This window comes from Melospiza melodia, chromosome 29, assembly GCF_035770615.1.
Source record: "Melospiza melodia melodia isolate bMelMel2 chromosome 29, bMelMel2.pri, whole genome shotgun sequence".
In the NCBI taxonomy this organism is placed as follows: domain Eukaryota; kingdom Metazoa; phylum Chordata; class Aves; order Passeriformes; family Passerellidae; genus Melospiza; species Melospiza melodia.
In genome coordinates, this window is record NC_086222.1 from 1840748 (window position 1) to 1854802 (window position 14055).

The following is a 14055-nucleotide window of genomic DNA, read 5'->3' on the forward strand; positions in this document are numbered from 1 at the left end:
TATTTTTTAAAGGGATTTCTCCTTTCAGGGCTTTATTTGCCCCATGTCCTGGTGGAGGAACTGCTGTGACACCGCAGCCACAGCACCTGGGACATTGAGGAAGTGAGAAGCAGCTGTGACAACTGAAACATTTCAGTGTTTGCAGCAGTCAGCAGCAGCTCACAGATCTGAAAACTTCTTCCTGCCTATTTTGGCAGAAGAGATTCATGGCTATGCCTGCACTGAGTTCTGTTGTTGTTTCAGCCACATTTAAAACAACTTTTTGCCAAACCTTTGTTTCCTACCAGCTTATGAATTTTTTTTTCATTTTCCTATTTATTTATGTGCAACGGAGAACAGCAAACTTTTAGGCAACAAAAACACATTTTAGGTGCTTCATAGTCTTGTTCTGAAGCAATATTGCTCTCCTGGAGCCAGAAAATCACCTGCAGAACAAAAGGTGTGAAATATTTGTGTTCCTGCCGGGCACTCTTTGGTTGCTTGGTCATTCCCCTTCCACTTCTTGGTCTCTGCCCCTTCCAGCAGAATGAGGGAGGGAATTGGAGGAGTAAAAATGAGCAAACTCATGGGTTGAGATAAAGAAATTTAATAGGCACAGTGAAAGTCACACACACAAGCAGAGCAAACCAAGGGGTTCCTTCCCCACCCGCCGTGTTCAGCATCTCCAGGAAAGCTCCATCACACACCACAGGGAACTTTTAGCACCTTTGAGGAGGAGGAGGTCTGTAAATAAATAAGGATTTTGGATTGTCCTTCAGTTTCATGGCATGTCTTTGGTACAAAAAGGAATGGGGGGTGTTAACGTGTCATTCCTTGGTGCAAAGCAAAATCTGTACATTCCTTTCAGTTTGGATCTTTAAAAACCCCTATTCTTGCAGAAAATAGAAGAATAAGAGCACAATGCAAAACCAGGACAAACACCACACACAGCATTGTCACCCTGATTTTTTAAGTTTTTCTGAGCCTTCTGATGTTTACATTCTTGTAGCAAACTTTCTCACACACTTTCTGTAAATAACTGATTGTTTGCATTCTTTTATGGAGGAGGAGGAATTTGATGGGCTCTTGGTTTGTCCAGTGTCATTGGAGAGGTGGCACTGTCACCCTCCAATCCACTGTCACTTTTGGAGATCTATAAAAGTTGGGAGTCAGAAATTAAACTTCTTTTTTACCTTGGAGAGTTGTATGTCCACGTTGTTGTCACAGACATATTTTATGAAAAACCCTTTTGCTGGGATCTTTTCTCCTGAGAGGCCTCAGAAACGAAATGCAAACATTGATTATCTGCTGCTGTGGAATGCAACAGGTGCATCTGTGATTGGTCTCATGTGGTTGTTTCTAATTAATGGCCGATCACAGTCTGGCTGTCTCAGACTCTCTGATCAGTCACAAGATTTTATTATTATTATTTTCTATTTCTTTCAAGCCTTCTGATGAAATCCTTCTATTCTTTTAGTATAGTTTTAGTATATAATTTTCTTTTAATATAATATATATCATAAAACAATAAATCAGCCTTCTGAGACGTGGAGTCAAGATTCTCATCTCTTCCCTCGTCCCGGGACCCTCAAACACCACCACACATTGTTTTATTTCATGTCCCCAAAGCAACACCCCATTTTCAAACAAGTGCATAGAGAGGGCAAGAAAATTCACGTTGACACCCAAAATCCAAACTCCAGCAGGTCTTTAGGTCCATTTCCTCAATAGCCATAAATCTCATTGTCCACCCAGGTGGACTCCTTGCTCCTGCCCACACGGTCCCCGCAGAGCTCGTAGACGTCGTTGGTGACAAAGCCACTCTCCGTGCTGGCCAGTGCCACCCAGCCCCTGCTGGAGGGGCCCTGGGGGTCCCTGCAGGGGCTCCGCAGCCCCTCCTGGGCACGGAAGGAGGAATTCTTCGTGCCAGGCCTGGCCCCAGCCAGGTCAGCCTCGCTCTGCTTGTGGAGCACCCTGGAGATGTCCAGCCTGGGGCTGTCCCTGCCGGGCTGGGGCAGCCAGGCCCTGTCGCCCTTGGGGGCCACATCCAGCAGCTCCTGTCTCCTGAGGAGGGAAAAAAACATAAAATAGCACAGAGGGAAAACACAAGGCACAGCCTCGACGGTGATTTGGTGATGGGCTTTGAGCCAAGCTGGGCCCAGGATGTTCCTTATTCCAGGCTGCTCTCCTGGAAAATCCCAGGACGTGCTGAGGGCTGCGCCAGCAGCTCCCTTCTCCTTGGGAGGGCAGGGAAAAGGGAAAAGCCATGAAATAGCACAGAGGAAAGCACAAACCAACAGCAGAACTGTGGCAGTGAGCTGGTGATGAGCCTGGACACTCCTGATTCCTAGGACATTCCTTATTCCCAGGACATTCCTGATTCCAGGCTGCTCTCCTGGGAAATTCCAGGGCAGGACCTGCCGATGCTGGGACAACAAAACTCCTCCTGACACTCCCCAAATCCCAGCCAGCATTCCCCCCCAAGCTGCTGTGCACGCAGGGAAGGCAAGGGTAGGACATTGCTAAACATTCTCTGCTCCAAATTCTTATCCTTTCATTTGCTTCATTTTTTGCTTTTGAAGGGGAACTTCTGAGAATTCAAATCTTCAATAAGAAAAGTAGAAGGGTTAACACATCAAAATAGTAATCTTGGCGATATTTTTTCCTGTCTCCTATACAAAAATGTGATTTACATAGAATTTTACTTCTCAATTAACCCAGCCTAGAGCATCAACACCACTTTTTCAGCATTTCTTTGGCTGCAAACGCTCCTGTGCAGAGCTTTTTCCAGGATGGTGAAATCAGCTGTGGACAGGACAAGGTGTCACTGCTAATTCAGAACACAAAAATTCCCCTCACCTCTTCATGAAGAGCCAAAAGCAGGAGATGCCTGTGATGGCCAGCAGGAGAAGCAGCACAGGAACGCTGGAAATCAGGATGAAGGCAAGGCCCTGAATGGGTTCTGGGGCCAAAAATGAAGCAGGGTCATGAGAAGAAATTGCAAATTTTTCATGGTCAATCACAGGTGTAAAAACAAAACATTCACAAGAAATATAATAATAAAATTCACAATAATAACATCATATTCATTATGTAACATTCACAATAAATGTAATAACACAGTTCACAATAAATAAATAATGAAAGTGGCTTTCTCACACCCAAAATACTTGGCACAGCTTTGGATTTTGAACATTTTTACCTCCAGAGCAACCTCCTTATTCTGTCCTGGGAAATTCTTAAGATAATTTGGTTTTTTTTATTCCAGAGGCAGTTTTCTATATTCAGTCTTCCACATTTTGGGCCAAACACTTGAAATGAGATTTTGAGAGCAGAATTTACCTTTGGCCCTCCCAGCTGTTCCATTGGCACCTTTCCTCCAGCGTTCCTCTGGGAATTTTGGCTTCCAGGGCTCTGTTGCCACAGCTGGAAAGAAGGGGCTTCATTAATACTGCAGATTTATTTTTTTTAAATAATAAAAAAGCGAGGCTGGGAGGAGATTGAAGAGGCTGAGAGCTGCAAAGGTGTGTGAGGTGCACTGGGACTCTTGCACTGCAATCCCTGCAGCATCACCAGCAATGGGATTTTCCCTGCAGGATGGGGCAGGGAACAGCACAGGGGAAGTGCAGACTGCAGGGGAGATTCTTTTGGGGTGTCCTTGACAATGAATGGCTGATAATTTAATAATTAATAATTGAAATGATTACTTTAATTATTAAAATATTTTAATAATTTTAGAAAAATTCCCATACAAATCTGTCCAACTCACCTCTTCGGGAATTGTCTATTGGAGCTCTTGTTGGCTTCTCTGGAGGAAAAGAGAAATGCAGAATTTCCCCATGAGTGAAATGCACAATTTCTTCTGTGTTCTCCCCCTGTCTGAGACCTCAAACCCCTCATGAAAACCCCCAGGGAATTTATGCAAACCACAAGCAGCCACAGACACACGGGGATGTTTTCCTGATTTGCTGAATAAATTAAAAACGGAGGGAGGCTCTCCTGTCCCTGTTAGGTTGGATGTGACACACACACGTGCTCAGTATGTAAGTAGAAAGAGTTTTTATTCTGTGTGTTCTCCAGCTTATATACTCTTAACAAAGCCTGATCTTAAATCATCAACTGCACCACAGTAACTCATTATATTCATTGCTGCAAGGCACAGCAGCAATGTTACAGGACTTCTGTAAAACAGAAATTCTGTAAATTCCGCAAAACAGAAATTCTGCTTTGCAGAATTTATGTATAACTTTGAGAAATTTCTGTAAGTTTTACAGAAATTTAATAAGGCATGTATACGTATGCACGTAGTCCAGCTTACAAAAACTTTCACGTATCATTTCTAATCTGTTCCTATGCTGACAGCCTCGTCTCCTTCCTTGCTATGGATACACTGGAAACCCATCAATTATCATTTAATTACCAATTGTTATTTAATCACCAATTATTATTTATTCTATTAATTCAGCTTTTCTTGCAGACCAGCAACGCCCTCTACGGTTTCCCCATCACCCAGCACCCTCCTCATTCCCCCTCCTGCAGAGCTGCAGCCCCGCAGAGCCTCCTCACCCAGGGAGTATTTGCAGATGAAGTTGTTCCTCACGGTGCACCTGTCGTCGTTCCACTGGAACATGTAGGGACCCCCCAGCCCAGGGGGGGCAGAGGGTTGGTGGTAGAGCACCACGCACACCTCGCCCCCGCACGACGGCTCGTCCACGTACCAATTCCTGGGGAAAAACGCGCAAAAACCACCTCAGGGCCAGCTGCCAGCAGCTTGGAGGGGGAAAAAAGCAAAGTTAGAGGGGCAGTGGCACACCCTGCAGCTACGCTGGGGAAATGGGAGGGATGAAATGCAGCTGTTTGTTCTTGGAATTCAGATTTTTCGAACTCCGCAAGCAAGGTGTTCGACAAATATCAGGGAGCAAAGGGTTGAGCTCATCGCAATTGCCCTTCCCTCTGAAGGGAAATTTCCCTCCACTGAAAATGGAAAATGGGAGTGATGAAATGCAGCTGTTTGTCCTTGGAATTCAGATTTTTCGAACTCCGCAAGCAAGGTGTTCGACAAATATCAGCGAGCAAAGGGTAGAGCTCATCGCAATTGCCCTTCCCTCTGAAGGGAGATTCCCTCTGAAGGGAAATTTCCCTCCACTGTAAATGGAAAATGGGAGTGATGAAATGCAGTTATTTGTCCTTTTAATTCAGATTTTCAAACCCCGCAAGCAAGTTCTACAAATATCAGTGAGCAAAGGGCTGAGCTCCTGACAATTTCCCTTCCCTCTGAAGGGAGATTCCCTCTGAATGGAAATTTCCCTCCACTGTAAATGGAAAATGGGAGTGATGAAATGCAGTTATTTGTGCTTTTAATTCAGATTTTTCAACCTCTGCAAGACAGGTGTTGGACAAGTATCAGTAAGCAAAGGGCTAAGCTCCTCACAATTTCCCTTCCCTCTGAAGGAAATTTTCCTCCACTGAAAATGGAAAATGGGAGTGATGAAATGCAGTTATTCGTTCTTTTAATTCAGATTTTCAGAACTATTTTTTAATAAATTTGTTTCTTAAATGTAGTGGCAATGAGCATGGACACCATGGAATAAACCAGGAATGAGGATTCAGTTCTGGTCCCTGGGTGCATCTTTAAGAATGTGGGTTTAGAATTCACTATTTTCTTGTAGACAAAATAATTTCTTGAACGTTAAAGTAGCTCAAAATGAGCTGCAATTGTGCAGAGAAAGTCCAAGTTCTCCTGAGTTCACTGAGCCTTGCAGAGGAGCTCAGTTTTAACACTTAATTTTAAACCTGTGCAAAAATCATCATTTTTGCTCTCTCAGTCTCAATGCCTGCAGAATTTTGGCACATATTTAATAAAAAAAATTAAAAATCTGAAGCAGGACCTGCCTTCCTCTGTCAGAAATGCACCACCACAGCCTGGCAGATAATTTCTTTTTTTTGTTTTCTAAGAATAAACCTCACCACCAGCCACCTGTGCTGCTTTTCCAGGCAGTGCACAGAAGGGAGGATTTTACAGTGCGCTGTAAAATCACTGTTGGTGAGGAGATATTTTATGCAGCTCAGAAAACACCTCTGAAACCGCCCCGATTTTGCCAATTGTTCAATCCCCACCGATTCTGGAACGAGCAATGTTCTGCCTGCCAAAAATGATGCACAGGACATAAATAATTCCAGATATCCTGAGGTTCTCAGCATGGGAGAACACCCATTTTAAATGGTGTTTTTCCAACCATTCCAGTGCTTTATTCCTCCCTCACTTCCTTCCTCCCCTGGTGTTTTCCTTGGCTCTGTCATTCAGCAGAAAGAAGAGTGTCTCACCAATGGAAGGCAGCAAAGCTGTGCCTGTTTCTTAGCAGCAGATTCTGGTGCCAGCTTCCCATTATCCACCCCCAATATCTGAGCCACGTCTCTCTCATCTGAGAGACTTTAAGATATCAAATAATGCTAAAACCTCATTTTATTTGTTCCTTTCTGAGTCAATGAAATGCTTTATGGGTTGCTCCCAGAGCAAAAAAGGTCAAAATTTCAAGGTGTTTTTTACATGCCTGATATAAGGATGCAAATTGGTGTCAGTTTTGCTGCTTTTATAATTTAATTATAACAAATCCTGTGGTTCCTTAAGACAAAGAGGCAGAAATCTAAAAAGTGCTGTGAACACTTTAGTTTTCCATGGCTGCAATAAATCCTGCAGCTCCGTATTTTGCTGTCTCACAGGAAAAAATATTGTTCCCTCAGTAAAGGAATCACATTTTTCATTATTCAGGACATCAGGTACAAACTTTATGGGATCTGCAGTGCCGGAATCTTAGGTAGGGGAATAAAAGTTTTCATTTTTCAGGACAGCAGGTATAAACTTCATGGGATCTGCAGTGCAGGAATCTTCAGGTCATTTGTAGCTGCCTAATCAGAGATTTTAAGAACACACCACTTGTTGTTTCCCCTCTTTCAGCCCCCAAAATGATCAATTTAGCCTAAAGCAGGCACTCCCACAGAGCACCACCAGGAGGGTGATGGGATGGGTGCAGAAGTGTCACCGTCACATTTTCTGAAAAATCTCTTTGCCCAGGATTTTTCTCCTGGGAAGCTTAGAAGCCTCAGAGAAAAATGAAAACAACAATTATCTGATTCGCTTCTCCTGTGTTTTGCTGCTTTGGAATGTGGCTGGAGATTGTTTCATTGCCTTCATGTGAATTGTTTTGAACAATGTACATGGAATTGAACAATTCGTATGAAATTAATGGCCAGTTGGAGCTAAGTTGTGTCAGACTCTGAGAAGAGAGTCGTGAGTTTTTCACTATTATCTTTTAGCCTTCTGTCTGTATCCTTTCTGTAATCTTTAGTATAGTTTAGTATAAGTAATATAATATAATATAATATAGATCATAAAATAATAAATCAGCCTTCTGAGAACATGGAGTCAGTAACGTTCCTCCCAACAATGGTGGTCTCAGAAAACACAACACAGAAGGAGCACAAGTGACAGCTGGGACATCACTGCCTGGATTTTTTTGGACAAAATCCCGAATTCCTGTGCCAGCCCCACAGTGCTACCCCCGTGTACCCACCGAAATTTGGACGAGCTCCCGTCTGACCAGGAGTAGAAGCGGTGACACTCAGTGCTGTTGTCCCCCTCCTCCTTCCTCCTCCTGAGCCCAATCCAGAAGTCTCCATCCGAGGCCAGGAGGCTCCTGATCAAGGATTCGATCAGTCTCTGCTCCGCCGGGCTCTCGATGCTGACCAGGTGTCCCCCGTCAGCCCTGCAGGCCAGGTGAGCCTCCTCGTAGCTGGTCCTGCGGGAGGCATCGTGGAAATAAACGATTTTGTAGCAGGGTTTCTGCGTCCCACGCCTGCACACCGTCTGCCCTGCAGGGAGGGAGAGAAAGCTGTCACAGGAATGGCGCTAAACGGCATCGGAATTAAAATAAAACATCAGTTTGGGTGAGTTTTGGGTTGTTCATATGGGAAGCACAACACAGGTGAAAGGCTTTTGTGTGGCATCTCCAAATTTTTATTGCTGAATCTCAAAGTTTAGGTCCTTTCATGTCCTGCTCTCCTCATGATTTCTCTGGGATTTGCAGATCCTGGGAGTTCCTCCCAAAGAAACACTGTGCCAGAGCAAGCTGGCACGTGCAACCTCTTAAAAAGCAAAGCTCCCTGGCAAGGGTTCCAAGAGGCTTTTTCAAATGGTCATTACTTTTAAGGAGTTAAAGGATCAAAATTAGAGATTTCCTTATACAAGCAGAGATAGCAAGAACTGATCTTTTATGCAATATGTATCTATATGCAATAATATATATTTATATGTAATATAAATATAATATAGACATGCAATATATATAATATATATCTCTATGCAATATGGATATATAGATATGCAATAAGTATAAAATGTATATTATATCTATATGGAATAAATATTCAATATAGATATGCAATATAGATATAGTATATGTTATCTCTATATAATATAGCTATAACATACTATAGATATATAGTTATAATATAGATACGATATATATCTGTATGCAATATAGATATGCAATATAGATATATCTATATGCAATATAGAGATACAGATATGCAATATAGATATAATATATATTATCTACATGCAATATGGGTATAATAGATTGATATGCAATATAGATATAATAGATCTATATGCAATATAGATATAATAGATCTATATGCAATATTTCAATGGATATTGCAGTGCCACAGAATCCCAGAATGTTTGGGGTTGGAAAGGGCCTTCAAACCCCCTTATGGGGACACTTCCCACCGTCCCAGGCTGCTCCAAGCCCAGTCCAGCATGGGACATCCCCAACCCCTCTGGCCAGGCAGGGCCTCACCACCCTCACAGGGCAGAATTTCTGATTTACATCCAACCCCAAACTCTTTCATTTTCAGTGTCTGTACTCGGGATCACAATTTGAATTCCCACAGCCCAATTTCCAGCTCTGCAATGTTTCTGCCTGCCCAGGGAGTAAACAATGTCTGTTTTCAGGCTGTCACAAGCCAAGGACTGTCTCATGCAGGAGCAGCAGAGCTTATTTTGGTTCTGAGGGAAGATCAAAGTGAAAAGACACATCATCCAAAATGATGCACTCGGGTGTTTTTTTCAGCAGAGCAGTCCCAATATTTAGACTGTGGAAACAAACAGCTTTGTTTTGCTCAGTAAATATTTCTTTGCAGGCACAATCTGCTAACCTACATGTTTTTACGGAAAGAAAACATTCAGCAACACTTGTGGTGCGCTTGGAACAAATGGATAATACAAGGACAGGTCACTACAAACCCTGCCATGGGATCATTGCTGGCTTTGCTTTATCCTTGTATGTTGGTCACTGGAGGAGTGGGAGTTTAAACACCTTTCCTACTGGAATTTTTCAGCAGTTAAATAGCCAGAAATGGAGTTTGCTAACATTTTGCGCAGGGATTACAACAGGAGCAGGATTTTTACTATGACAGCACTATTATAAAGTATATTTCTAGCACAGCCTGTGTTTCTCTTGGCAATTTGACGCTCTGAGAAAAAGGCAAAGCCCCTTACCTCTTCTGAGGGAAATGTCCACTGCTGCTGGGAGAGGCAAAAGGAAAACACAGACAGCAGAGCGTCATTAAAAACCTGCAACTCTCTGGAAACTCTCACAAAAACTGCACTTAGCTCTTCCCTGGTACACAAACACATTCTTTCCTCATTAAAAAAATAGAGGAAGAAAGTCTGTGCCTTATCAGCCAATTGCCATTGCTTTCAGCAGAGGAAATTCGCTGGAGCTGATTCCTGGCTGGATTTCAGCGCTCGGTTTGGGAGCCGGAATGCGCCGCTCCGAGCCAGCCTGAAAGGATTCCTTGTGCTCCTTCCCCTTCATCTCCTCCTGACTCGGGGTCTGACTCCAGCGAGCGGCCCGGGGCAGGGCGGCGGGGAAAACCAGCCGGAAAAGTTGGAGAAGATCCCCGGAACGACCGAACCCAACCTCCCCGTGCCCATGCCGCGACAGCATCCCTGCCCGTGTCGCGACAGCGCATCGCGACCCTGCCAGCCACAGAGGCGGGGCTGGGGGGGTGTTTTTGGGTTAGAGAGTGTCCCCACACGATGTCACAGCGATCCCCAGCCCCTCTTACCGCTGAGCAGCCGCGCCCCCGCCGCGCATCCCAGCGCGGCCGCGCACAGCGCCGCAGCCGCCAGCATCGCTCCGCGGGACGGGACGGGACAGCGACAGCGACCGCTCCTCCTTCCTTCCTCCTTTCTCTGCCTCCTTCCCTCCTCTTCCTCCTCCTCCTCCCGGGCTCAGCCCCGGCCCCGCGGAGCCGCCGCTGTCGCGGTGCCGAGCGCGCTCCCCGAGCCCCGCACGGCTCTGCCCGCGTCCCCCCGGCCCCGCTTTATGTGCCCGTGGAACCCCCCCCGCCCACCGGGAGCCACCCACGGGCGGGTCCGGCCCCGCGCTGGCCAGTTCGGATCGTTTATTTATTTATTTATTTATTTATTTATTTATTTATTTATTTATTTATTTATTTATTTATTTATTTATTTATGGAAAGGTTTTTTCCTTCGCTTTCCCAGCCGTGCGTTTGCTGCGGGGGAGCGGGACGAGCTTTATGGTTTCCTGTCCCTCCAGCCAACCACTGACCTATTTTATCCATCCCTGATATGTTTTTTTACATTTAGAAGAGCTTTCTAAATCTAACTATTTGGATTTTTTTTGTTTGTTTGTTTGTTTGGTTTTTTTTTGAAAGGGTTTTCCTTCACTTTCCCAGCTGTGGATTGATTTGCTGTGGGGAAGCAGGATGACCTTTATGGTTTCCTGTCAATCCAGCCAACCACTGATCTATTGTATCCATCCCAATCCCAGTTTTGTAAATCTAACTATCTGGAGATTTTTTTTGTTTGTTTGTTTGTTTGTTTTGGAAAGGTTTTTCCTTCTCTTTCCCAGATGTGCATTTGCTGTGGAATGAGCTTTATGGTTTCCTGGTGCTCCAGACAAACACTGATTTCTTTAATCCATCCAAATCCCAGTTTTCTAAATCTAACTAACTATTTTCTAAAGCTAACTATTCTAAACCTAACTACAGAATCATTGTACATTCTATATTCCATTCTATATTCTGTATTCTTGAATCTAACTATTCTAAATATTCTGGCTACTCTGAGTAGGAAGGGATCACCGCAAGGATCACTTCAAGTGCAAAATCCTGGGACTGGCTCCAAAATTTCAGCGTTTTTAGCCCTGGGAAGGGAAAGCACAGCAAGGGAATTGTGATTCCTGCATGGATTCTTGGGAAGCTGCTCCACACCTGATTCCTGCAGCCCAGGCTCTCCATCCAGCCCTGTTTATGGAATTTGGGCCGAGCAGACAGACTTAGTTCAGCATTTTAATAAACTTTGAGAAGAGGAAGTGCTTAATAGGAGCCAACTGAAAAGCTTAAATAAAGGAGGAAGGAAAAAAAAGAGGCTTTTATGTCCAAAATGAAGACGTCATTCCAGAAAGTACCTTTTGAAATCTTGTTTTCCAGCTTATTTTTCCAATCTCTGCACTTATCAGCTTTAATATCTCAGTGCTACTCTGTACAACTGAGGAATTAAATTGTGTTAATTCAGATATTTGGTTCTTAACCTTCAGCTCATTTGTCTCTGCTTTGTATCCTGGGAATTACAGCAGCAGGAAGGAAAAGCCTTAATAGAATCCAGACCTCTTACTTCTGGATTTTATTCTCCTGATAAACATCCGGCCAGGCCAGGCCAAACCATTATTAATCAGTGAATCTATATTTCACTGCTGATAATAATAAAAATCCCCAAATGGAATTCTGGCTTTATTGCTCAAATCCAGTTTCTGAGAGCTTTTTAGGGAGCAGAGCAGCCAGTTTGGTAATTTGGTTATAAAGTGAATGTTTGTGTTTCAGTAAGGAAAAACTTGGAGACAGCAATGGAAAAAATAAAAAATAAAAAATAGAAAAAATAACAATGGCCAGGCTGTCAAGATTCCTTTCATATTAAACGGAGGAATTTAGACTCACTGCCTAATTTCTTGTGGTTTTGAGATAGAAAATTGTCCTTAATAACTTTTTAAAGTGCTCTTAAACTTCATTTACCTCCTGTGCCTGGCCTGGAATTTCAGAGTTCCCCAGCCTGCAGGATCCTCTTTGCTGAAGGAATTATTTTGATGAATCCACATTCCCTTCCCAGATTTATACAATTTCAGGGTTTGCTCCTTTGGATTTGTTCACATCTGAATCAAATCTGAAATCTGGATTTGAACACTAAGCAATATCCGTGACTGACAATAACCTGAACATTATTCTTATTCTATCCGCTGCATTAATTTGAATTTTCTTAGACTTATGGGATGCTTTTAGGGTGTCCTATATTTGTGTAAAACCATTTACTGCTTCAAATGAATCTTTATGGCTGCCCAAAGCTGCAAATCCTGGCTTTCATCCCTGCTTGGAAAACCCCTCCAAACCCATCAAGTCCAACCTTCCAAGGAATTAAGAAAAAAAATTAAAAAAATAAAAAGAAAGGGAAGCCTCAGTGAACTGTTGCTGGCTGCAGGCAGAATTCAGAGCAGACTAATGGCTGGTGATGGATGAGATTCCTTTTGGGATTATTGATGGGGAAAGGGGGATTGCTGACTCTTGGGAAAGGTTTGCAGAGCTCAGCACCTCCTGCAGATTGCTCTGCCTGGCCTGGCTCCCAAACCCAGCTCTGCACTGAAAATGGGGAGTGCCATGCTAAAATTAGGGGAAAAAAATAATAAATGCAGAGTCAGGCTGAAAATGCAATTTCTGTGCTTAATGGTTTGCCTGAGATTGCTTTATTTGTGGGAGTTCTGTTGATGGTCAGACACACTAATTAACCAGGTCCATAATTGGGGTTCCAGCAGAAGTTTCCATCTTTTTTCAGGCCATTTCTACTCCAGTCAACTTCCAGTTCCCAAACCCAGCTTTTCACTAAAAATGGGGAGTGCTTTACTAAAATTAGGAATAAAAAAAAAGGAGAATTGCAGAGGCAGGCTGAAAATCTGAGTTTGCTTTATTTATATGGTGAGACACACTAATTAACCAGGTCAGTAACTGGGGATCCAGCAGAAGTTTCCATCTCCTTTCAGGCCATTTCCACTCCAGCCCAGTTTCTCCAAGGATGGGGAAGAGCTGCCACCACAGGCTTTAATTTCCTTTATTCAACCAGAATAAATGGAGGGAGATGTGAGAACAGAGGCCTTGGTGAGCCCAGTCAGAATGGGAGTCAAAACCTGCAAATCTGGCAGAGAAAAAAAACCCAAAATCCATTTTATCCTCATGTTTTTTAATGGAAATGAGCTGTAAATGAGGTGGATCACGGGGAAAATTGGCTAGACAGGAGGGCAGCTCTTGTTTTATTTCACTGCCTGTCTGTTGGTGCTGATCTCTGGTGTGCTCAGCCCGATTCCTGCTCCCCAGTTCCTGCTCCCAGCGTTCCAGACCTGTTCACCTGGCTGTGTGGCTAGTGATTGTTACTTTGGGCAATCAGCTAACCACACTGCCTGGCAGCCAGGCTGAGGGCAGAGCCTGTCCCTGTTCCTGTCCCTTCTTCCAGCCAGGTCTAATGAGCTCTTGGAGGTCTATAACACCTAAATATGGATATAGCACAATATAACCAATATAACACACCTCACAACATAACACACTTATATAGATATAGCACAATATAACCAATATAACACTCCTCACAATATAACACACTTATATAGATATAACACAATATAACCAATATAACACACCTCACAATATAACACACTTATATAGATATATGATACACTTATATATAGATATATAAGATATATAATAACACACTTATATATAGATATAACACAATATAACCAATATAACACACCTAACAATATAACACACCTGTATGCAGATATAACACAATGTAACCAATATAACACAGCTAGCAATATAACACACCTATATATAGATATAAAACAATATAAACAATATAACACAGCTATATCTAGATATAACACAATATAACCAATATAACACACCTAACAATATAACACACCTATATACAGATATAACGCACCTATA

The 14055-nt window shown here is 43.2% G+C and overlaps 1 protein-coding gene across 1 annotated transcript; it reads right to left on the reverse strand.

Moving 5' to 3' along the window:
* Window positions 1-570: 570 nt before the first annotated feature.
* On the reverse strand, window positions 571-10189 carry LAYN (layilin). The gene is made up of 7 exons (XM_063178466.1): window positions 10111-10189; window positions 7551-7848; window positions 4546-4703; window positions 3749-3787; window positions 3322-3405; window positions 2839-2941; window positions 571-2043 (listed from the first exon to the last, which is right to left on the reverse strand). Exons 1-7 carry the CDS (start codon window positions 10175-10177, stop codon window positions 1704-1706), a joined length of 1089 nt encoding a protein of 362 aa, XP_063034536.1. The 5' UTR covers window positions 10178-10189; the 3' UTR covers window positions 571-1703.
* Window positions 10190-14055: the final 3866 nt, after the last annotated feature.

Coding starts and splice junctions, on each gene's coding strand:
- LAYN (XM_063178466.1), bottom strand. CDS start 10,177: ATGCTGGCGGCTGCGGCGCTGTGCGCGGCCGCGCTGGGATGCGCGGCG. Junction 4,704..7,550: donor GGGAGCTCGTCCAAATTTCG/GTGGGTACACGG, acceptor GTTTTTCCCCAG/GAATTGGTACGTGGACGAGC. Junction 3,406..3,748: donor AATAGACAATTCCCGAAGAG/GTGAGTTGGACA, acceptor CCTTCTTTCCAG/CTGTGGCAACAGAGCCCTGG.